This window comes from Caretta caretta, chromosome 2 (assembly GCF_965140235.1).
Source record: "Caretta caretta isolate rCarCar2 chromosome 2, rCarCar1.hap1, whole genome shotgun sequence".
In the NCBI taxonomy this organism is placed as follows: Eukaryota; Metazoa; Chordata; order Testudines; family Cheloniidae; genus Caretta; species Caretta caretta.
The window spans coordinates 267516661-267540072 of record NC_134207.1 but is presented as its reverse complement, the minus strand read 5'-3'; the positions used below and the strand labels follow the sequence as shown (position 1 = coordinate 267540072).

Below are 23412 nucleotides of genomic sequence, written 5' to 3'. Positions count from 1 at the left end.
TTCCATGAATGCACACGGGACACACAAGAGCCAGCACCTTTGTCTTCAGGTCATAGCGCTCCTCCTTGTGAGTGCCGCTGTCTACCACATGCACAATGTCATTGATGGTGATGGAGGTCTCAGCAATGTTGGTAGCCAGGACGATCTTTCTCACTCCAGGTGGGGGCCGCTGGAAGATGTTCTGCTGGTCCATCATGGGGATGTTGGAGTGCACTGGCATGAGAAAGTGCAGAGTTAGCCTGGCCCTGCTCTGCCCACCAGCACCAGTTAGGGAGGAGGTCAGGTCTACTCAGCCCTCCAGAGCTCTCTCTGTACTGCTCATGCTCTTCCTTCACATAGGCACCTTCTCTCAGCCCCCTGTGAGAGGCTGGGGCTAGTCACTGCCATCACATGCAAAGATAGCTGTTTCTAATGTTGGTACTAGAGAGCAGAGGCCTGGCAATGCCATCTCACCTGGTAAGACAAGGTACCGGCTGTTCTGAGAGCCGAGTGTTTCCAGCAGGCGCTGCTGCACTCCTTTGATCTCCTGCCAGCCAGGAAGGAAGCAGAGGACCCCACCTACAAAGGATCAAGAGCACAACAGGCAACACAGAGATGCATGGGGCTCTTTTCCAAGCTGCAGACAGACACCATGACTCTTACTGAGATTCCCCAGGACTCCTTGGAGTATGGGAGACCTGGCACAGAGGTATTTCCCTGTCTAGACCCAGAAACATGAACAGGAGACTAACAGGTTACCACGTCTGTATCAGGACTGATCATCACTGAAACCCGTCAGACACATGCCCATACAGATCACAGACAAACAGCAACATGTAAGCCACCCCTCCAGCTTGGGGACCCTGGGGAGTTACAAAATCAAATCAAGAGGGAGAATGTAGTGGGTGATTTAATACATGCCACAGCCTGTCCATGCACTTAGACACAGTATAATCAACTCCTTCACACTGGCTGACTCGTGGGGTATTCTGCCATTGAGACAGACATCAGCACCAGGTGTCCTGGGATCCCAGCTCAGTGTCATGAGAGGAAATGGAGCTTATTGGCTTTGAAACAGCCAGACTTCCTAAAAGCATGGTTTTGAAACCAGCCTTCATCTTTCCAGGGGAGATGCAGCATTCTATGCCGTTTACTGGGGGGGAGCTCAACCTTAAAAAAATAACCAGAGACCCTGTTTGCTCTGTGGGAACATGAGATCCCTGGGCATTGGTACAGATGCAGCTGCTGCACTCCGTCCTGGGGTGGCTTCATTTCTGTGGTACAGTGCGTCTCCATCTCTGAAGCCCTATACTCCACGTTGAAAAATGCCATGCAAGTCAAATATTATTTGCCAACACAGTGACCACCACTCTACCCAGTGTCCAGACACCACGCTGCACGCTCCAGGAGACTCAAGAAAGTACGGTCACTACTCTCCCGTACAGGATGCAAAGTTGCACAGTGCATTTGTATAGCGGGTTACTTTATCCCCAAGAGACAGACATGCCAACTGATTTATAGCTATTGGTGCGACCTCAAGAGACTTGGGGATGTCACCCCATTTTTATTATATGGCAACGCTTTACACACAAATCCACTTGCTTGGCTCACTCTTGTTACGGTATGCAGACTCGGAGGTTACCAGTGCCTGCATCCTTTGCTGACAAACTCTTCAGATCTTCTTGCAGCCTCAGTGAATCCCAGACATGGGGTCTCTCTGTAGCTCACAGCAGCCCCAGGCACATGGCAGCCGCACACTAATGGCAATAGGGTTTACCCTGGGCTGCCTGAGGGTAAAAGGGCTCAGAGAGCAGATCCAGTACAAAGGGGTTGATGACACATTCACACGGGTGCTTTCAGGCACCGCTGACCTCAATTTTGTGGCTGTTCCACTGCCAGGGCCCAGAAGACAGTGCTTTCAGCCAGCAAGACCCTGGCAATACAAGGATCAAGGGCTGGTCTTGCCAAGTACCTTCAGTGCCCACAGAGAAAGACAGGATGCCCAGCCCCTTGCAGGAGCCAGCCCTATTTTATGAGTCTGATCTGCTTTGGCAAAGGGACCAGGCTCTACCTGCTCTTTCCCCATCTTCCAAAACCCCAGGCAAGGGAGAAAGTAATGCAGCACCTACCTGGCTCTCCATGGGCGTCGATCTGGAGCACAAGGTCAGTGATCAGCTCAAGGTCGAGGACACATTCATCGTCTGATTGCTAAGAAACACAGGAGGATATGTAAATACTGAGGTAGCAGCAGTGACCCAATGGGCGGGGAGAGGGGTACTACACACCCCGCAGCATCCCCCTAAGATGGCAAACACCTTTAATAAGAGCCGTGGGCTAGTGGTCTGATCACAGCACTACGAGCCATGAACTCCAGGAGCCTTAAGTTAGGCTCAGACTCATTCTGGTCACCACCTCTGCTGTACAGTGAGGATACCACCTCCCTTCCCCCATCTGTGAGGTTTGCAAGGATTTGTAAATATCAGCATTATGGATTATATTGTCACCACCAGCTCATTTAAATCATGGCTTTTGGTTGGGGCAGGCGGGTGCTACAGGAGAATGGGACATCAGTGAAACAACTGGGCAGCAGGAGGCCAAGGCTTTTCTTTGCATCTCTTTGCAAGTGAGAAAGAGAGCGCCCCCAAGGAGTGGGGCAGGCAACTGGATGATAAAGGTCTTTTAAGAGGATAACAGAAAAAGAAAGAGTAATGCACAGAGAGAGAGAGTGTGTGAGTGGTGGAAGATGGCCGGGCACTGGACCCTGCTGTGATTGGATACACCCCAGAAGCCATCAAATATTACGAAGAATCTATACCTAGGGAAGCGTTCCAGGTGGACAGAGTTCATAAAAATAGGCCCCAGCTGCAGCATGTGCAAGGACAGAACTAGGAAAAGGAGAATTCATGCACGTAGGTAATCTACAGTTGTTTAACTGGAGCTGTTAGCTAACTAGTTTGCAGTCTGGACACTCCACAGACATGTGTGTTTATTACTAGAGGCCAGAGTAAACCATAACCCGGTGTGCCCTGCTTCAAACTCCTCTGGAGTGTCCAGACTTACAGGTATACTTACAAAAAAAAAAAAGGAGTACTTGTGGCACCTTAGAGACTAACCAATTTATTTGAGCACAAGCTTTCGTGAGCTACAGCTCACTTCATCGGATGCATTCAGTGGAAGATACAGTGGGGAGATTTATATACACAGAGAACATGAAACAATGGGTGTTACCATACACACTGTAAGGAGAGTGATCAGGTAAGGTGAGCTATTACCAGCAGGAGAGGAAAAAAAAACAACCTTTTGTAGTGATAATCAAGGTGGGCCATTTCCAGCAGTTGACAACAACATGTGAGGAACAGTAGGGGGGAAAAATAAACGTGGGGAAAATAGTTTTACTTTGTGTAATGACCCATCCACTCCCAGTCTTTATTCAAGCCTAATGTAACGGTGTCCAGTTTGCAAATTAATTCCAATTCAGCAGTCTCTCGTTGGAGTCTGGTTCTGAAGTTTTTTTGTTATAATATTGCAACTTTTAAGTCTGTAATTGAGTGACCAGAGAGACTGAAGTGTTCTCCAACTGGTTTTTGAATGTTATAATTCTTGACATCTGATTTGTGTCCATTTATTCTTTTACATAGAGACTGTCCAGTTTGGCCAATGTACATGGCAGAGGAGCATTGCTGGCACATGATGGCATATATCACATTGGTAGATGTGCAGGTGAACGAGCCTCTGATAGTGTGGCTGATGTGATTAGGTCCTATGATGGTGTCCCCTGAATAGATATGTGGGCACAGTTGGCAACGGGCTTTGTTGCAAGGATAGGTTCCTGGGTTAGTGTTTTGGCTGTGTGGTTGCTGGTGAGTATTTGCTTCAGGTCAGGGGGCTGTCTGTAAGCACAGACTGGCCTGTCTCCCAAGATCTGTGAGAGTGAGGGATCATCCTTCAGGATAGGTTGTATACTTATGTTAGCTAACTCGAATTGGCTGGCGGTCAGTTTCCTCAATCTCAAAGCACTCAAGTGCAGGCAAACCCATAGGGAGCTAACATTTCATTACAAAGGAGCCACTGCCAAGTTGTTTAGAGCGAAGTCTGAGATCTGATTCAGATTTTAGATGAAGATTATAAATGGGATCTAACCAAACCTAATGGGAACCTCAGGAGGTCTGGGCTGGAATTAAAACTCTGCCAATAGCTTGCAACCCAAACCCAGCAGCACTGGACTAGTGCAGAAGAATTGCAGCAGGAAGGAACTAGCCCCAGCCCAAATCTCTTTTCATTGCTAACCATCCCGGGGGTTGGTACCATAGACAGGGAAACAAATCAGAGTGTGCTGTATACTCACCTTCACCTCGTAGTGCCGGTGTCTGTGACGGCCCAGCTTGGCCAGGATCTCTTCCAGGTAATATTCCTTCACCGGGTACATGAAACCTGGCACCTTGACTACGGGGCAGTCCCCAAAGTACTGCGAGAAGCGCTGGTTGTCCCCTGTGGCACTCATCAGGACCAGGCGCAGGTCGGGGTTGAGCTTCTGAATGCCCTTCAGCAGGATAAGCAGGAAGTCGGTGTTGACGTCCCGCTCATGGACCTCGTCCACAATCACATGGCTGACGCCCTCCAGGCTGGGGTTCCCCTGCAGCTTTCGTAGGAGGATGCCCACCGTGCAGAAGAGCAGGGCTCCTCCCCGGGCTGGTGGTTTGCTCTCCAGCCGCACCTGGTAGCCCACGTTCTTCCTCATGTTGGGACCCAGCTCCTGCGCAACCCGCTGGGCGACCGAGATGGCGCTGATCCTTCTTGGCTGGGTGATCACCACATTGCAGCGGGCACCACGCCCCTCCAGGATGTAACGCTCCAGCAGCAGCTGAGGGATCCGGGTGGTTTTCCCACAGCCAGTGTCTCCTGCTATTACCACCACAGGATTCTGCTCAATGGCCGACAAAATAGTGTCCTTGTGAGGATCCACAGGCAGCTGATGGCTTTCTGGCCACGATGAACCCCTCCTCTTCCAAAGGGCCAGGAGGTTCTGGCTAAGGCGCACTTCCTCCCCTTCTGACATGGGAGTGTACGTCTTCCCTGTGATGGCATCACTGATAGCACCTGACTCCTTACTCAGGTTCATCATGTCGTCAGCAATCCGAGGCCTGGATTCCCTCGAGTCCACCGGGTACTGAGGGAGGAGGAGAAAATTGGCACAGACAGACACTTAACTCTGAAGCTGCACCTTAAAACATAGAATGCCAGGAGGGTATGTTGCAGGGTCAGAGGTGGGGACCATCAGGCAGGATGCTGGTTTTGGCACTGACTGCATGGCCTGGAGCAAGGCACAAGCCATGTCGCTTTGGGCAATTCAGCCCCTGAATTCTCATTTTGTAAAGACTCAGCTCAGAACATAACCGCAAACCACCCCCTCTGCTTGGCGCACCACTCTAAGCTAGCCCTCTACGCTTGCCTCATTTCAAACCTCTTTTGGGACACCCAATCCTTTCAACAAAGATTTTAGAGCGCTGATAACTGACCCTCCATGCGGTGCCCAAGACAGAACGGGAAAAACCGCAGCATCATGTAGTGGTGACCCAGCCTGCCTTCCACCCCCACGCAAGCCAATGTTAGAAATAGGATAAGTGCTCCAGGGCAGGGGCCAGGCCTTACGTGAGCAGTGTTTTAGGTGCTGTGAAATAACCCTATCCCCTAAGGAAGTCAGGCCAGCTGACTTTAGACCCCTAGAGGCCATGGGAACACAGTTGCTGTTCAGTTATACACAGCAACACGACAGCTTGTGGCAAGAAATGAATCTCAGATCCCAGGGAAAGCACAGGGGGGATTTTAGGGAGCAGAACGCAGTTCCTCAGGTCAGGATTTGGCCAGAACATGCCTATTCAGGTTTAAAGGACTAGGGACATTTTTGAGCTCACAAGTCAGGACCTCAGGACTCCGTCTTACCCAAACAATGGCACTTCCAGCAGCACAGCGCTTCCCAGAAACAGGCTGGGATACTGACGCTGTCCTGACTGCAGAGTACCATGATCTACTGGATACTGCACAACCACCCGCCCACCTCTTCACACACCAGAGACCAGCCTCTGTCCTAGTGGAAGTGGGCACAACTCCCACTGACTTCAGCCTCCCAGCCTGATTCTGGGTTGAGAATTGAGACTTCTTGGTGAAGTGCCTTGTGAAACCAGCACCTACTGCTCTAGGACCATTGCACCCAACATTTAATGCATTCAGTGCCATGAGAGAAAAATCCCCAAGGGCCATCTACAAATACTTGCAGCTGCTCATCGTAAACCAAGTAAATGAAGCAGAGATCACGGTATAGTTTCTTAAGCCAGCCTGCGCTAAGACAGCGGTTGCTACCCTGAGTGATTTGTGTACAAGCCAGTCCCACACCCGAGATCCCTGGCTTGGGGATTACCAAAGCAGCTCTCCCAGTACAGAGCTGACAAAAGCTAGCTCACTGAGTTCATACGCTATCATGTGATACCTGTGGCTTGGCTGGTTCAGGGGCAGGGAACCTAGCTGCCACCTTTGCCCCGAGGTGGCCCTACGGTATCGTGAATAAGCCTTACATGGTTCAGGTAGTTCTCGATCTTACGCAGGGTGGCCTCAGGGACCTTGATGTGGCAGGGTCTCCTCTGATTCTCACCCAGCTCCCTGAGGGACGTCATGTTGTACATGGCGTGGCTCAGTGGGTTGTTGTTCTTGTCCACTAAGCCAAGGCTCTGGAAAGGAGGGAGACAAATAGGGACAGTAGAAAAGGCAAGGGATCTCCCCACATGAAACAGTGTCTAGGGGGTGGGAAGGGAACACAGCACAGATGAGAATTAAGTCAGCATTTTCAGAGCCAGACTAGCTTTGACTGCAAGGACCATGCTTTTCATCTAGCTTAGCTCCTCCATGCACAGCCACTGAGAGCCCCTTCCCCAAAGGAAGGTGGAGTGCAAGGAAGGGCAAGTCTCCCTACCCAGGAAGGTCCCAATCCCAACAATTCCTGCCTTCACCAGGGCAGGAGGCTGAGACCCAGGGGAATCCTCCAGGATCTTCCCTGTTGTGAAATACACACATTGGAGCCCAGGGCTGTCCCTGACACCAACACTGCCAATGGGGAAATTCGCCAAGGAAGATTCAGATCAGAGGAATGGCATAGGCAGTAATTTCCAGTAGGACCCACTTACAAGAGCTGTTAATCCTCTTACTGGCATTTCCACAAACTTCAGTAGGTAGCCGACCCAGAATAGTCTTTCCTGCCTGCCCTTTCCCCATTGATTTTGGAGCCAGGTAATTACCCATGACAGAGAGCTAAGAGAACAGAGTGGTCAGACTGACCCGCTTGAAGGAGCAGGGAGCCAGCCTACCCTGTTTGGAGGCAACTAGGTGGCTGAAAAGACAGAACCACCACTCGCAGGTTGATCCTTATACATCACTTTGCTGATGGGCGAAAACCCCTATCAGCGCCATGGAGGTTCACAATCTGTTTCCCAACTCCTTTGCTGTACCCCTGCACAGAGTCCTAAGGTATCAGCCTAGAGACAAGGACAATTATCTGACCCAAGGCTTATCATGGAGTCCACTCTAGGTGGCAGCAGGGAACCCAGACTGAGTCACAGAAACACCAGCAGCCTTCAGTCTCGGAGGCTCAGCCTCGCCCCAGAATAGGACAGTTCTAGTATGAACAGTGTTCCTTCACAGCAGGCTGGATAGTGCCTGCATGGAAGGGATGCTGTGGTAGGAGCCACATCAAGATTTGCTATAGACACATGCTACTCACCTTCAATTTCTGGCAGGCCAGTGCTGCTGCTTTGTTCTCAGCCTCAACCTTGCGGCGGCCCTTGGCAGCGAAGGTCATCGGGCAGGGCCAGCGCAGAGTGAGCTTGCAGATCTTAGTCTTGGTGCCCACGGTACGGAACTGCATGAATTCCTGAAATAGAGACAGGCAGCTTTTGAGGGAAGAGGAAGGCAACTGAAAGGCTGGTTTATTCAGAGGCAGCCTCTGAAAGGTTTACTAGGCTATATTACCTAAACAGCAAGGCATTTTTACACGTAAGATTTTAACTCAGTACCTTCTGGAATAGGATCATAGAAAAGCAGGGCTCGAAGGAAGCTCAAAAGATTGTCTAGCCCGGGTCCTGCATCAGCACAGGGAGCAAGTAAACCTAAACCATCCTTGACACGCGTTTGTCCAACCTGTTCTTGGAAACCTCCAGTGACGGGGATTCCACAACCTGCCTTGAAAGCCTATTGTAGAGCGTAACTATCCTTATAGTGAGAAATTTTTCCTAATATCCAACCTAAACCTTCCTTACTGCAGATTAAGCCCATTACTTCTTGTCCTACCATCAGTGGACATGGAGAACAGTTGATCACCATCCTCTTTATGTCAGCCCTTATCATGTCTGAAAACTTATCAGGTCCTCCCTCAGCCATCTTTTTTCAAGACTACACATGCCCCGTTTAACCTTTCCTCCTGGGTCAGGTTTTCTATGCCGCATCATTTTTGTTGCTCTTAACTGGACTCTCTCCAATTTGTCCACATCTTTCCCGAAGTGTGGCACCCAGAACTGGACACATTTCTCCAGCTGAGGCCTCACCAGTACCAAGTAGAGTGGGCAAATTACTTCCCATGTCTTACGTACAACACACCTTTAATACACCCCAGAATTATATTAGCCTTTTTCACAACTACATCACATTGATGGCTCATATTCAGTTTGTGATCCACAATAATCCACAGATCCTTTTCAGCAGTACTATCACCAAGCCAGTTATTCCCCAGTTTGTGGTTGTGCATTTGATTTTTCCTTCCTAAATGAAGTACTTTGCACTCAGAGAGACAAGGTGGGTGAGGTGATATCTTTCACTGGACCGACTTCTGTTGGTGAGAGAGACAAGCTTTCTAATATCCTGGGACCAACTCAGCTACAAGTATACTGCATACGTACTTTGCGCTTGTCTTTATTGAACTTCATCTTATTGATTTCAGACCAATTCTCCAATTTGTCAAAGTCATTTTGAATACTAATCCTGTCCTCCAAAGTGCTTGCAACCCATCCCAGCTTCATGTCATCTGCAAATCTTATAAGCACATTCTCTACTCTATTATCCAAGTTATTAAATTAAAATATTGAGTGGTACTGGACCCAGAACAGAACCATGTGGGTCCCCACCACATATGTCCTCTGAGTCTGAGAGCAAACCACTGAGTACAGTCATTCAATCAGTTATCCACCCACCTTACAGTAATTTCATATAGACCACGTTTCCCTAGATTGCTTATGAGAACGTCATGTGACACTGTGTGAAAAACCTTACCAAAATCAAGGTATTTCACATGCACTGCTTTCCCCCTTACATTAAGCCAGCAGCTTATATAGCAGCATCCATGTAGTCAGAGGTGACCTGTGCTAAACCCCTCCCCTGAGGGCTCACCTGCTAAAGGCTCAGTGGGTACAAAGACAAGACATAACAAACAGGCTGCTCTGTGGAGCACTTCATAGAAGGAGGGAGTTAGAAGGTGAAAGATACAAGGGGGAGAGCTTGTCAAACTTTTTTACAGCATGTGCAGGGCATAATAAAGTCTGGAAAGGAGATAGGTGAAGTGCGCAGAGGAAGGAGAAGGAGAGCAGAGATGTAGGCAGGAGTGGAGTTCTGGACAAATTTGACCATCAACGAACATTACAAAATTCTCAGAATAAGGGATATGGCTCTGGCTGGCTGCACAAATCAAGGGGGCTTGCAGCACAATTCACCCCAGCAAAAACACAAACCCCACATATAACAACAGCTTCTCGTTTGAGTAACAATGCTCCCACTGCTTCTCCTGAGGGACTCTTCCCCAAGTCTCACTGTCAATAAGGTTTTCCTCTTCTTCAGCCTAATTTCAGCCCACCACTATCTAGCCAGCCTTTGGAGAACCCCAAAGAATTCTTCTCCTTCCTTGAAATCTACACCCTTTCAATCACTGCAGCGCATCCTTCCCAGCCGCTGAAAGGCAGACTGCCAACAAGAGGAGATGGGAGACGCCATTCTAACAGCAACTCACCTTGACTGTGGAGGAAGAGGTTGCAATCTGAATCACCTGGGCCAGAAGGTTTTTGGGTAGAGGGAACTGGGTCAGAGCCCTGATGGCATTGTTATCATCTGTCATTTCAACAGAGGCCCCTCCCCTGCAAGACGAAAAGTAAAACAGTTCAGGTAGGTAAAAAACAAACTAATCTCTCTTCTCCCTAATTCTATTTTTGCTTAGACCCTTCCCCCTCCAGCTCCTTTGTCGTGGTCTAAAATTGAGTAATTAAAGAATACAATGTGAGTAAAGAGATTATGAAGTTAATTAGCAATGGAGGGTTTGCAGCCAACTGGGTAGAGAGTACCATTACATTGCGTTACAGAACTCAGAATGAAGACGATCCTTCTAGCCAATGGAAGCTCCAAGTCAGAATTCTAGCTTCTACTGAAAGTAACTGTCATCCCAAATATTTACAGTTGCAATGCAAACTGGAATACAGGAATGGCTTTTACTACTCCTTTAGGAGACACAGTCCATTTCAAAATATTTCCCCCTTTGTCCCAAATTGTTTCCCTTTAAAAAAAATTGAAATAGAGGTCCTGACTTGTCTTTCTCCTGGAGGGCACTGGCAATCTGAAGAGCTTACAATGAAAAAGCACAAAGCAAGGTACTGTGGGGTAAGGGTGGGAATAATCTCATTACCATGTACAAGGGCCACCTAAAGTAGGTTTAAAAAGACTGGCAAATTTAAGTGTGACTTTTGGAGATGACAAACTGCAGGCCAGGAGAACTGCTCCCCACCATGTCTATGAGGCTGACAGTGAGCAAGCTGGGGAAATCGCCCGTCAGAAGAGCAGGAGTCCAGAAAAGAACCCCACGCCCGCTCGTGCTGACCTAGGTATGAAAGCAGGCAGACCTACCATGGAATGGCGCAGCATCCTTATGGAGCCTGGCACAGGAGCTTTATGTTCAGACTCTGCTGAAGTGCTCTATGTGCTCACTATGGTGTGGGCAGCGAGAGGTCAACTTTGAGGTCTTTGGGGATACATCAGCTCGTGCACAGACCATTTTCTCACTACTCCCCTGCTTTAGTGAGCTTGTCAGAACATGATTTTACCTCATGTCTCTAGCTGGGGTCCGAGCTTCATTCTGTGCCATAGATAGGTAATCGGTAACATCAATCGTGTCTTCTTCCAGCTCCCCTTCCTCCAACTCCCCTTCCTCTAGCTCCCCTTCCTCCAACTCCTCTCTTCGCATCGCTTTAGGCATCCTGCCTTGCTCCATGGACTGTATGGAGTCATCTGGTTCCACCCGTCTCCAACAAGTCGACAAGTCAGCCAGAGATGGTCCAGACTTGGAACGCCATCTGCCTTCGGGGCACCACCTGTCCTCCGGGCAGCCAAGCTGGTCAGCAAGGATTCGGTATTTTGCAGCATCAAACAGCTCGTTCCTGGGCCCTAACAACCCCCAGCCCTGAATAAAAGAGTCACACACTGTTAGACAGCTGTAGGGAGCTAGCAGGACCTGGCAACTTCTAAAGCAGACTGAGACCACGCTTGGTCCAAAGGGAGACGTGCAGAGATGAATCCCTTGTTTCCAGGAGAGTGAAAGGAAGCTGAAAAGGCACTTGCATACCTTAAAAAAAAAAATTCCGCCTGTCCCTATTTATAGTCACTCCTTAAAAGGGAAATCTGTTTCTTGCCGACTTCTCTTCCGATCACACACAGTGGTTTGGTATCATGCTGTTGCTTACAAAGGCTGGGCCAGTGCATGCTGGTTTGTTATACAGCAGACAGTATCTGTTTGGTGTTTTAAAGCACTGAACGCCCCCCCCCCACCCCCCAAACACAACATAACACAGACTATACTAACTTTTCTAGACTCCTCTTTTCTCTCCCAGAACAGACAATGTTGATTCACACAGTAAAAACTTCACATTTGACTTCAAAGAACAAAAATATTTGGGACATCCCACCAAACACACCACTGGGGTTCTTGTTAGGGAAGATGGTAATTTTTCACTTCCTCCTCTTTCATGAAAGTAAGACGTTTACATTCGAGTGACAGATGCTTGTGTTTCTGAGTTTTGTAACGTACAAGACTTCAAAACTTGTCTGAGCCTGGAACTACAAAGAGCTTCCAACTGCTGTTTGGGTAATTATTATTTGCAAGAATCCCTCACCTGCATTCTAGGCCTATGTGCCCACACACAGGTGCAGGGACACCCATGACAACACACCTTGCTTTTCTATACTGTGACATTTCAAAGAGCTTTGGCAACATTCATTCATTTAACCTCACAACACCCCTATTAGACAGGACAGTGTTATTTTGTACTATGGTGGAGCCTTGAGATCCAAATCCCTGATTTGGGGCCCCTCACACTACATACACATATAACAGACAGTCCCTGGCCCTAAGCAGATAGTACCATCTGTTTATTTGGATGGCAAGCTATTTATTATGGATAGCACCGGAATGACCACCTTTAGATAAAGTTGCCCAAAGCTTCCTATTATAAAACCCTTGTTTTCAGTTGCATAAAGCTCTGCTAAACTAACCATTCAGGCTGAAATTTTCTGTGCCAAATGCATGCATTGGGCTGAGCTGAACTGTTTTGAAAAATTTCAGCAAAAATGGTTCCGCTGCTTCTGAGAACGCAGCTGAGGTAAAATATCTCTCCCCCCTCCCCCCCATGATAAAAAAAATTCTTACAACAATTTCATTGAGAAGATTTAGCTTTTCATAGTTTCTATGCTTTCAGAATGCACAGTAAGTAAGGTCTAGGGCCACACACTGAACAATAATGATAAAACAAAATATTCCATAGCTACTCATCCAATGAGCACCATCCACCCTGTGCACTGAATGAGGCAGGGATCCTGTGGAAAAAGAGTCTGTGATGATGTAATTAAAGACCGCATCATAATGCATATGCATAAAGGGGCCAAATTAAGGGTTGCACAGGCAACCTTAATTCTGTCATTTCCTAACCTTTGAGTGCCTGGCTTTGCAACCATATTTTTCTTTTAATTTTTGGATGCAACTAGATTTAAATTCTAGGGGGGAGCTGCAGCGACCCCTGTATTTAGGTTGCTTAATAGCACATAGGTCAGTATTGTCTCCGTTTTACAGACAAGGAAACAAAAGAACAGAGAGGTGATGCAACTCGCTCATGGTCACAGCAAAATCAATTGCAGGGCTGGGATTAGCATTTAAAACCCTGCCTTCCAGGGTGGTTCTCTAACCACTAGACTGTGCTCCCTCCCAAACAGCTCCCAATATAACTTTATATTGTCCGACAGTGAGGCAGGCACACAGGAACAGCATTAGGTGCACCCATCTCTCCCAAGAGTGATGAGCTTTGTTTGGAGATTGACGACAACAAAGGACATAATGGAGAACAAAGACCAGAAGTAACTCAAGGCTGTTAATGTGTTCAGACAGCCTACTTGCTTGGCCATGGGAGTAAGTGGGTGTGCAAGCTCAGTCGCATCCAGCCACTTGCCCTAAGCCCAGTGGGGCTGCCCCCATTCCTGACTAGAAGACAAAACAACTGAAAAAACGGAGGAGGAAAGAGCTTTAAATAAGTCAGAGGTCATTAACAGCCATTAAGGTAGGCCAGCAAGTTCAGAGGCCTCTCCCTGACTCTTGGCAGAGATGTCGTGGGGGCGGGGAGAGGAGAGGAACAACAGCTCACCTTGAAGAGCTGGCATGCAGCAGCTGCAGCCTGCCTCTCAGCATCGATCTTTTTGGTCCCATAGCCTTCCACTTCCACATTCTTAGGCCATTTTATGTGCAGAGTGACTTTCTGAAAAGGAGAGAAAAGCAGTGAAATATGAGAGTGTGCAGAAAAGGAGAGAAAAGCAGTGAAATATGAGAGTGTGCAGAATCCAAGCCCTCTCTCCTCCTAGTACTTGGGTGCTCTCTCTGAATGCCAGGCAAGAGAAAGGTTTAATAAATATCACTAAGAGGCTCTTATTTTCAGCTAGTACTTTTCAGTAGAGGATCTCAAAGGGCTTTTCATTTAGCTGCTTTTTACAGATGTGACAGTGAAGTGAAGTGACTTGCCCACAATCACATAATAGGACAGTGACAAAACTACAGCTAACTAGTTATGTCAAATAACCATCCTTCCACAAAGAGGGAGGGTTAGAGATGGAGACTGGTTTTTATATGCATATTAAATGTGCCGAGATGAAGAACAGTCGGAAGAGGGAGTACATTTGAAACACATACTACTATGCAATAAGCCATTAAGAACTGCAATAGCGCTTCAGACGTGTGTATTAAAAATCACTTACAACTCTGAGTATTCCTGGCCCTTTGCCACCTACACATACAAGCGCTCCTCCCACAGTCAGAGGTTAATAATGGAATTACCTTTTTTCTTGGCCCGTTAGTGTGGATATACACCAGTTTGTCTCTTGCATGGGAGATCCCCAGGGCTCTTCCAATCACACTGTTGAGCAAGTTTTTTGGCTGTGGAAATTCCTTCAACAAGTCTCTGGAATCTGAAAGAACAATGGAAAAAGAATGCCATTTTAATACTCATATAGTCCTGTTCAAAGGAGCTGGAGCATGTTATAAACTCTTATCTCACTGAAGTGCTGTGAGGTCTAAAATTATTCCTGTTTTACAGACGTGGAACTGGAAGCAGAAAGTGCTTTGCCCATGGTGTTGCAAGGTGTCAGTGGAACAGAATTCAGAAACCCTGAAGTCCCCTGGGCTCTCACTGGAGGACACTCCATTAGAATCATAGAATATAAGGGTTGGAAGGGACCCCAGAAGGTCATCTAGTCCAACCCCCTGCTCGAAGCAGGACCAATTCCCAGTTAAATCATCCCAGCCAGGGCTTTGTCAAGCCTGACCTTAAAAACCTCTAAGGAAGGAGATTCTACCACCTCCCTAGGTAACGCATTCCAGTGTTTCACCACCCTCTTAGTGAAAAAGTTTTTCCTAATATCCAATCTAAACCTCCCCCACTGCAGCTTGAGACCATTACTCCTCGTTCTGTCATCTGATACCATTGAGAACAGTCTAGAGCCATCCTCTTTGGAACCCCCTTTCAGGTAGTTGAAAGCAGCTATCAAATCCCCCCTCATTCTTCTCTTCTGCAGGCTAAACAGTCCCAGCTCCCTCAGCCTCTCCTCATAAGTCATGTGTTCCAGACCCCTAATCATTTTTGTTGCCCTTCGCTGGACTCTCTCCAATTTATCCACATCCTTCTTGAAGTGTGGGGCCCAAAACTGGACACAGTACTCCAGATGAGGCCTCACCAATGTCGAATAGAAGGGAACGATCACGTCCCTCGATCTGCTCGCTATGCCCCTACTTATACATCCCAAAATGCCATTGGCCTTCTTGGCAACAAGGGCACACTGCTGACTCATATCCAGCTTCTCGTCCACTGTCACCCCTAGGTCCTTTTCCGCAGAACTGCTGCCTAGCCATTCTGTCCCTAGTCTGTAGCTGTGCATTGGGTTCTTCCGTCCGAAGTGCAGGACCCTGCACTTATCCTTATTGAACCTCATCAGATTTCTTTTGGCCCAATCCTCCAATTTGTCTAGGTCCTTCTGTATCCTATCCCTCCCCTCCAGCGTATCTACCACTCCTCCCAGTTTAGTATCATCCGCAATTACCAACACACCAACAGCTATTCTGGTCTGGATTTCAGGAGAAGTCAGGCAGCTATGTTTACTCATTCCACTTTCAAAAAGCCTGAAAATATTCTATTCAGATTGCCTCATGGTTAGAACTTTTGGTTTAGTGACTCAAGGACACACCATGAAAGCCAATCTAGAAACACTTTATGTTGTACAAACAAGGTTTATAAGCTTTGAGATAAATGAAAACATTTCCACGATTAAAAAAAAAAATCTATTTGAAATCCATTTCTTTGGATGCAAACATTCCCTTGAAGTGTTCAGACCCTAAATACTGTGGCACTGGACTAGCCCCTGAAGCTAGAAAATGAAACAAAGTAAGTGAAACTAATTGTTTTAATTGACTTGAGACAAATACAAACCCCCCCCCCCCAAAAAAATCAAAACTCCAACCAAACACCAACTGTAAAATGGCAGAAAGATTACTGAGCAATAACTGCATTTTGCACAAATTGTTAGTACAAATCCAAATACTTGGGATGCACATACCCCCTCACTGCCAAGTCAATGGCTCTAGAAAGTAGTGCCTTCAAGTAATGCATAGGCTCCCCTGTGGGATCTAGATACATGATGGATGGGAGGTTATTTAAGGAGCTGTGGCTCCCTAACTCCACCACAGCTGCTGTCCACTTAATTTAAGTTTAGCAGCAGGACTCAAAGAAGAGGGAAAGGGAAGTGGGGATCTGTACTGAATCTGCTCAGAGAACCAGTTACTGGAATGGGACCTCTCCTTGGAGTTTGTCAGCACAGACCTCTACTTTTGCAAGATTAACTTGCACTAACAGCAACCAAGGAGGTGGGTCTGAGGAGAACTGGTTAAAGGTTGCAGAGCTGCTTACCCAAGCTGAGCATATAGCCCAGCTGCTAAGATGAGTAATGTCATATTTTCATGCAGCACACACGTAGCAGTTTAGCAGATTTCAGTAACAGAAACATCCCCAGTCATTCTAGAGGCCCCTTAATGAACCTTTACAGGTCACCTTTAAGGCACAGGCCTCTTTCATGGAAGGTTTATAACTCTCCAGAAAGATTTGCTGAATTTCCCCTGGTCAGTCACATTTCGTCAATATGTTCCAATCCTGGTTGCTAAAAGTCAGGGATTTCAGATAACAAGAGAAAGAACCAGCTTTTCAGCTACCAACACAAAACCTAGGAGATCTGTGAACAAGAAGTGATCTGTTCTAATCAGAGCTATTCATCTCACTCACACTCTGTGCTGTTTAGTTTTGCTGAGAGCTCTTGGTAGCAGAGATATTGAGGGAAGACACATGGGAACTCCTGACTCCAAGCCAAGAGGACAGCATCTGTCAAGAAACTGATTCGCTGCTACCTCTGGCGTATAGATAAAGGCATTTTCTCTACAGGCAGAAATATTTATTGAATGAGTTGCCTCTGAAGTGACCAGACAGTATCATTTGCAGGCATATCTGAACATTGTTCACCACAGAAGAGACTCTCTCCTGGATCTTCTGGGAGATCACTGACAGACTGTATGTTGTACTGTGGCAGATATACTATCCTTAACCAACTCTGCAGGGCTTTCACGTAGAGCCTGGCAAATAGTATCACACAGGTATAAGAAGCCACAAAAACTATATTATATGGAAAGGCTTTTGGAGACCACTGACCTCCCATATCCTGGATTTTGTCCTCTGGCATATAGAAAGATGCTGATCTAGAGTCCAGAACAATCCCCGTGATTCCATCTAATTTTCTAGGTTTATCCTGCAGCCCAGAGACAGGAAATGTGCCCTCGCTGTCCGTAGGGTCAACTGAGTTCTTGTAGAGCTGTGCTTTCAGAATCCAGGCAAGGAGAGACCTGGATTCCTCTATGTTTTACATGGGTTACCACTTCTGTACTTACCTGGTCAAGACCCCTGGAACCATAGAGAACTACATACAGAGTACTCTGTACTGTTAAGCTCTTATTTTGGGGGGACTGAGTGGGGGGGGGGAGCGGGAAGGGGAAGAGAGGGAGAGAAAATGGTCTTTCAAGCTAAAAGGATGCCTCAAACCAATCATGTATAATTAGGAAAGGGATAATGAAAGCTAACATCACTGTCTGATGTACTTGCTCAATTTTGTTAGCTAATTTTCAATGGTGCCTTTTCTTAGGAAAAAATAATATGAATAAAACCCTATCCCTGATATTTCTAAAAGAACCTCCTCTCTCACTTTGAACAGGAATAAGGCTACTTCACCTCAATAGAGTCCCATGACAGGGGTCCATGAAGAGAGGGGAGGGTTGATAGGTGGCATGGGGTAACCTTTTCTAAGGATCCTCAAACTAATAGTCTGTCTACAGTAATCCCATTCTTTAATCCCATTGTTTAATCCACCTGGGAGCAAAGGAGAATGGTTCCTCCAAATGGCAAAATCCTCCATTTTGGCTTGTAGATCAAGATCTGAACTGCCAGCTGAGCAACAACGTATGCCTCATAGCTACTGACATTGCCACAGAATGTGCCGTGCCCAAGGAGTCACCCAAATAATCATCCTACATCTTCAACCCCAGAACTGAAATGGTCTAATCTCATGTGGAGAAGACATGCATCACCAGAAGTATTTGAAGATGCAAACCTGAATTCCCAAGTTGCAGCGAGTGTGGTTTCTTAATGGCAGACTGAATTTCTTGGCACCTTCATCCAAAAGCAGAATGACGTATCTCTCTGTGACTTCTTATCTTGTCTTTCCACCACTATCATAGACTTTTCCAGTGTTGGGCCCAGTCTGTAGCCTTGGTGAGATCTTCCATGGTGCATGGTTCCTCCAGGAGCCAGCAGACCAACAAATGTCCCACAATTTGTGTTTTGCTGCAGTCATGTGTCTCGGTTGTTGGAACAGCCCCACTTCTGCATATTGACTTTTGACCTGCCAACTCTTGTTCAGGGGTGATTTAAACATTTCTAGGCCAACCAATCTTTCTCTGTGCCTCCAGGAAGGCGTTCAGCATCATCACTGAGCATTGTGACATCCTCATCAAGTATTTCAAGCCATGTGCACCACATTTCCAGCCATGTACCCATCAGTGATTTTAAAGCAGTTATGTAGCAGTTAGGAAGCTTTTCTGTGATTGCAGCTGGCTAACTGCTGCAGCGGGACCATGTAGCGGATGTCACATATCACTCCAGTCTCTGTGACTGTCAAGACTAGAGGCCCTGATTGCAGATGGGCTAAAAGGCAGTCAAAACCCAGTTGAGAGAGTTGGTACTTGACATCCCCAAGATGGATGAAATGGAGGCTGGTTTTAGTCTTTAGTCCCTATCAGGCCACATCTGTAGAAAGAGAGAAAAACTCTTCCCTTCTTGGACAGCAGACAAGTCAAGGTGGGTTATAAAAAGCACTCAGCACTGGCCTAATTCTAGAAGACAGTGGGAGTTTTACCAATGACTTCAATGGGTGCAGAGTAAGGCCAACATCAAGTGCTTTTGAAAAACCCATTCATAGCACCTAAGGTGCTATCAGCCCCAGCAAATCCAGGAAACGCCAAAAATTGTTAAGTGGAGAGACTGAATGGCCTACATTCTCATGTGGGGAATAACAAAAGACTGTTAGGTTGATCTTGACTGTTCATACCTTCCTCCATATCCTCTTCCTCAGAAAGAAGCTGCAAATGAGCAAGAGATATGCAGGAAGACCAAGATGCATAGGGTCCATAAAAATTAAGGAAACCTGATGGAGAATGCCCCCCAAAACATCAGACATGTGCAAGGATGAAAAGCTTGTGGCCCTCCAACACCTGCTCATGTAGATAATTACAGTAGGACTTTTCTTGCTAGAGGACTACACATCAGAGTTCTCAGGTTGGACTCCATTACAAATATTTATAATACAGCATCACCCAGTAGGGAAGGCACAATACAAATAAAAGACCATGCAGACCCTGCCCCAAAAGTGCTTACAATCTAAGAATGACAGCAATAACCCTCAGAACTAGGGTAGATCATCTCAAACTGGAGAACCACAAACAACAACTAGTGAGGCAAATCTGTGTAGCTACAGAGAGGAAGAAAAAGATTCCTTAGTGGTGCAAAACAAAATTCATGTGGATTTCAGTAACAGACCCAGAAAACATCTCAGATCAGAGATGCATTTTCAATACACCGGACCCTCGCTAGAACACACGTCTATATAGCACGAATTCGCATATAATGCGGCCATGGATCCCGAATTTAATTATTTTAATTGCACTTCATTTTAACGTGGTCCCCGCTATAATGCGGTACCATGCATGGATCCCAAATCCCACGTTCTAGCGAGGGTCTGGTTAATCTGTAGTGGTTTCACCAGGTGTCAGTGCCAAGGTACCAGAATAAATTGAGCCTGAAGATATCAATCTGACAGTGGAAGGCTTGGGACCTGTCTCCATAAGAAATACCTCAAAGTGACTTTCATGCTCCCTATGGGCTCAAGTAATAGTCCACTGAGATGGAGCTCAGGCTTTCAGGGAGCCCTTAAAGACACCTTAGGTGTTGAATGAGGCATACCTTTTATGCTTTCAGTGAGCATCCTGAAACAACCTCACATGCTCTGAGTCTATCACTGGAGAACTCAATACAAGGCAATGAGGATGAAAAGACTCCAGCAATCTGCTCCAGCTTTATCTGAGTCACTGTTATCACTGTCAAAGTCTGCCTGTAACACCCAAGCAGCTTTCTGGTTGGCTAGTTGGGCTTTTTGATGTCACAGAGTATGCCAGCTCCTAACTGTGTACAGCCAAGATCTCACTAAAACACAAAAAGACTGCTATAGCTATTATGTTTAATGGACACTTGGGAAAAATTAAGGGAAGCAGAAAGACAGGGCATCTGGGGATGGATGAAATAGGCAGTAGTTGTCTATAGGGAAATGAGGTGCTAAAGGAGAAAAAATGAGTTTAAAATGTCTCCTCTCCCAGTGTGTCAAACTACCTTTTCAGGAGCAGTTTGGAGTGGGGGAAGGGAGGGGATCATTTGAGTTCTAACATTTTCACTGGAAAACAGGTCAAATTGGTAGCTGTTCAACAGGCCAATTTATATGCAAGAGTTGAAAGCTGTTAGGTCATAAAATGCTACCAAAAGGATAGCGGAGCTTTTGAGGGGAAAGGGAAGTAAGTGACCAATTAGAGACAAAGAAGAATTAAAAAAATTAAAATATTTGAGATAGAGGTATTTATATAATGTTTTTCCTACTATTTTTTCTTAACCTTTTAATAGGAACTAATTTCCATAGCGGAAGCTCACAGAAAGAAGTCCACCCAAAACCAGGGCCGGCTCTAGCAGTTTCGCTGTCCCAAGCAGTGAAAAAAACTGTCACTGCCAAATTGCTGCCACGGACCGGCAGGAGAGAGAGAAAAGCTGCTGCCGAATTGCCGCCGCCGTGGAAACTCTGCCGCCCCTTTCTGACGGCGGCCCCAAGCACCTGCTTGAAACACCGGTGCCTGGAGCCGGTCCTGCCCAAAACACACAGGAAATTTAAAAAAAAATTGAATGTACAGGTAAACCATCATATGACAGCAATAAGCCTTCCAGGGCACTTCTTGGGTAGATGAAGGCTCTCAGCCTTTGGCATTATACCTCACAAAGCATCTATGCACTAGTAGCTTAATATCATGCCTGTAGTAAGCCGGTCATGGCTTATTACTATGTTTGCAAACATCCTTGAAAAAGACACAACCTTTTTAAAAAGCGTATGCAAGATTTGAACTAGATAACTGAAAGGTGTAAAAGCTTTTTTAAAAATGTGAGAGGTTCTAAGTGCACAATTAAGTCAGCCCTGAATAGGATAAGGACATTAAGAGGGAAACAAACTGTAACTCAAGTGAATGTCTGCTACACGCTGAAGGATGATATGCAGAGAGGAATGCCCAGCAGGCTCTAACAAACAGCTTCCCATATGTAATTTATGGAAGTTGTTACACAAAGGAATTTATGGTAAACGGGAACTTTTAACATCCAGCTTACTTTTTACATTTCATTTGGTTAGGACAGAGACATTAGCTGGTCAAAGGTGCCAGCCTGCCAGCTCTACAGACTGAAGTCATCTGCCCACAAAACAAGTGACCTTGAGGTAAAAGGATATGGAACCCTCCACCACTCTCCTGAGCATCCAATCCACCCTATTTGTAAATCAGAGGCTGAGAACAGAATGAAAGTTCATAATACTGAGAGATTCACATTCAGGAAGCCCAGACCCATCCTATTCGTTATTAAAGGTAGGCTTCAGAAACCACCCCCCCCCCCCCCAACATGCAGCTGCTCCACAGTTATCCAAAGTAGCCAGGCCCAGGACTCGTTGCTGATCAGCACCAGCAGTTTCACACCCGTGTAGGGGCCACACTGGGAGAAGAGAAGGGGCCCTAGGAAAAAGCACCGCCGTCAGCCACTTCACCTGGGCAAGCAGCAGTAGGAGAGGGACGGGACGGGACGGCCCCACTCACCCGCTCGTCTCCCGTGCTCCAGACTCCAGCCAGGAATCCCTGCCCGGCAGGGTCACCCGAGGCCCCACGAGTCTCTCTGCACTGAGCACACGGAGCACCAGCTCCCCCCTGCGCTTGTTCGCCAGCCGCCGGGCCCCTCAGATGGCGGCGGGCGCCCTGTCCCGTCCACCCCATCCCTTCCCGGGAGAGGTCTGGGCTCCCGCGCCGGGGCCGCGCGGCGCGGGGCCCGTCGCCGGGGCCTACCCGCCCTCAAGGCGGGCAGAAGCCGGCCGGGCGGCCGGCGAGCGCAGGGAGCAGGGGGGTGGGCGGCGCTCGCGCGCACACGGCCCCCAGCGCTGGGGAAAGGGGGCCTCGCTCTCCCCCCACCCCAATTCCCCGGGGGACGGAATCTGCCCCCCCCCCGCCCCTCTATGGCGGAAGCGGGGCCTTTGCCTTTGTCGCCCTGCCACCCCCGCCTGGAGGAAGATCCGCCGGCCCATGCGGAGGGAAGAGGCTTCAGCTCACCCTTCACCATTGCGCCGGCTTCTCCCGCTCCGTCCGCTCCCGGCTCCGGCTCCGCTCCGGGCGCCGCCTCTCTCAGGGGGCCGCCCGCGCACAGGCTCCGCGTGGCGCCGCCCGCTTCCACCAGCCCCGCCCGGCGGTAGCGGCGGCAGCGCCGCGGCCCGGAAACGCCACTCACCAGCGCCAGCAGGAGCCGCCTGGGCGCCGCCATCTTGCAAGACCACCTACTACCGGCTTCAGGCCGGGCAGGGACAACGACGGGGGCGCCGCCTGCACGAGGAGGAACCACCTGAACGCAGCGGCCCCCTAGCGAGAAGATCGGAGCATTGCAGACAAGGAGGAGCTTGAGCACAGGCGCTGCGGTGAGCTGTCCTACCTCCACACCCTTGCCCTATAGCTATCAGCCTCCCCCCAATGCTCCGACCAGGCCTCCCCCTTACCGGACACCCCCTTTCGCTCCTGCAGGCCCCCCCGCCCCTGTTTTATAGTAACTTACCCATTCTCATTCAAGGGTAGGTCTGTGGCCTTCTTGCAATGGATAGTGTCCACTCCTCCCCTACCCACCCCCTGCACTAGCCAGCTGCATTGAAAAGGCCAAGAAAGTAAACAGGGCTAGAAAGCAAGGGATCCCTCTCCCTGGTACAGGGGTTCTCGCCACGTCAAAGTTGAGGGAAAGGGCAGAATGGGGGAAGCCTGCACTAGGCCTGCCCATAGCTGTTCTGAAGTTAAGCAAAGAACTTCAAGCTCCAGGCCAAGTATGCCAGTCATTTAAATAGTAGGACCCTTCGCCCCACCCCTTTTTATTTTTAAAGTATAGTCATATTTACATCTGACATTGTATAAAT

The 23412-nt window shown here is 47.9% G+C and overlaps 1 protein-coding gene across 6 annotated transcripts in view; it reads right to left on the bottom strand.

Moving 5' to 3' along the window:
- The window catches only part of DHX30 (DExH-box helicase 30), a 42356-nt gene that overhangs the window by 8698 nt on the left and 10246 nt on the right, over window positions 1–23412 (bottom strand). For 4 of the 6 annotated variants that reach the window (XM_075126088.1, XM_075126087.1, XM_075126089.1 and 1 more), the window contains exons 3-12: window positions 14366–14496; window positions 13683–13793; window positions 11100–11455; window positions 10019–10142; window positions 7748–7897; window positions 6549–6701; window positions 4325–5146; window positions 2109–2187; window positions 454–558; window positions 38–213 (exon numbers count right to left, since the gene is read on the bottom strand). In XM_075126088.1, the coding sequence (XP_074982189.1) occupies window positions 38–213; window positions 454–558; window positions 2109–2187; window positions 4325–5146; window positions 6549–6701; window positions 7748–7897; window positions 10019–10142; window positions 11100–11455; window positions 13683–13793; window positions 14366–14496 (2207 nt within the window). Of the gene's footprint in view, window positions 1–37; window positions 214–453; window positions 559–2108; window positions 2188–4324; window positions 5147–6548; window positions 6702–7747; window positions 7898–10018; window positions 10143–11099; window positions 11456–13682; window positions 13794–14365; window positions 14497–22017; window positions 22280–22570; window positions 22794–23412 lie in introns of those variants that run through there. The other 2 variants (XM_048837277.2, XM_048837275.2) reach the window with 2 other exon arrangements.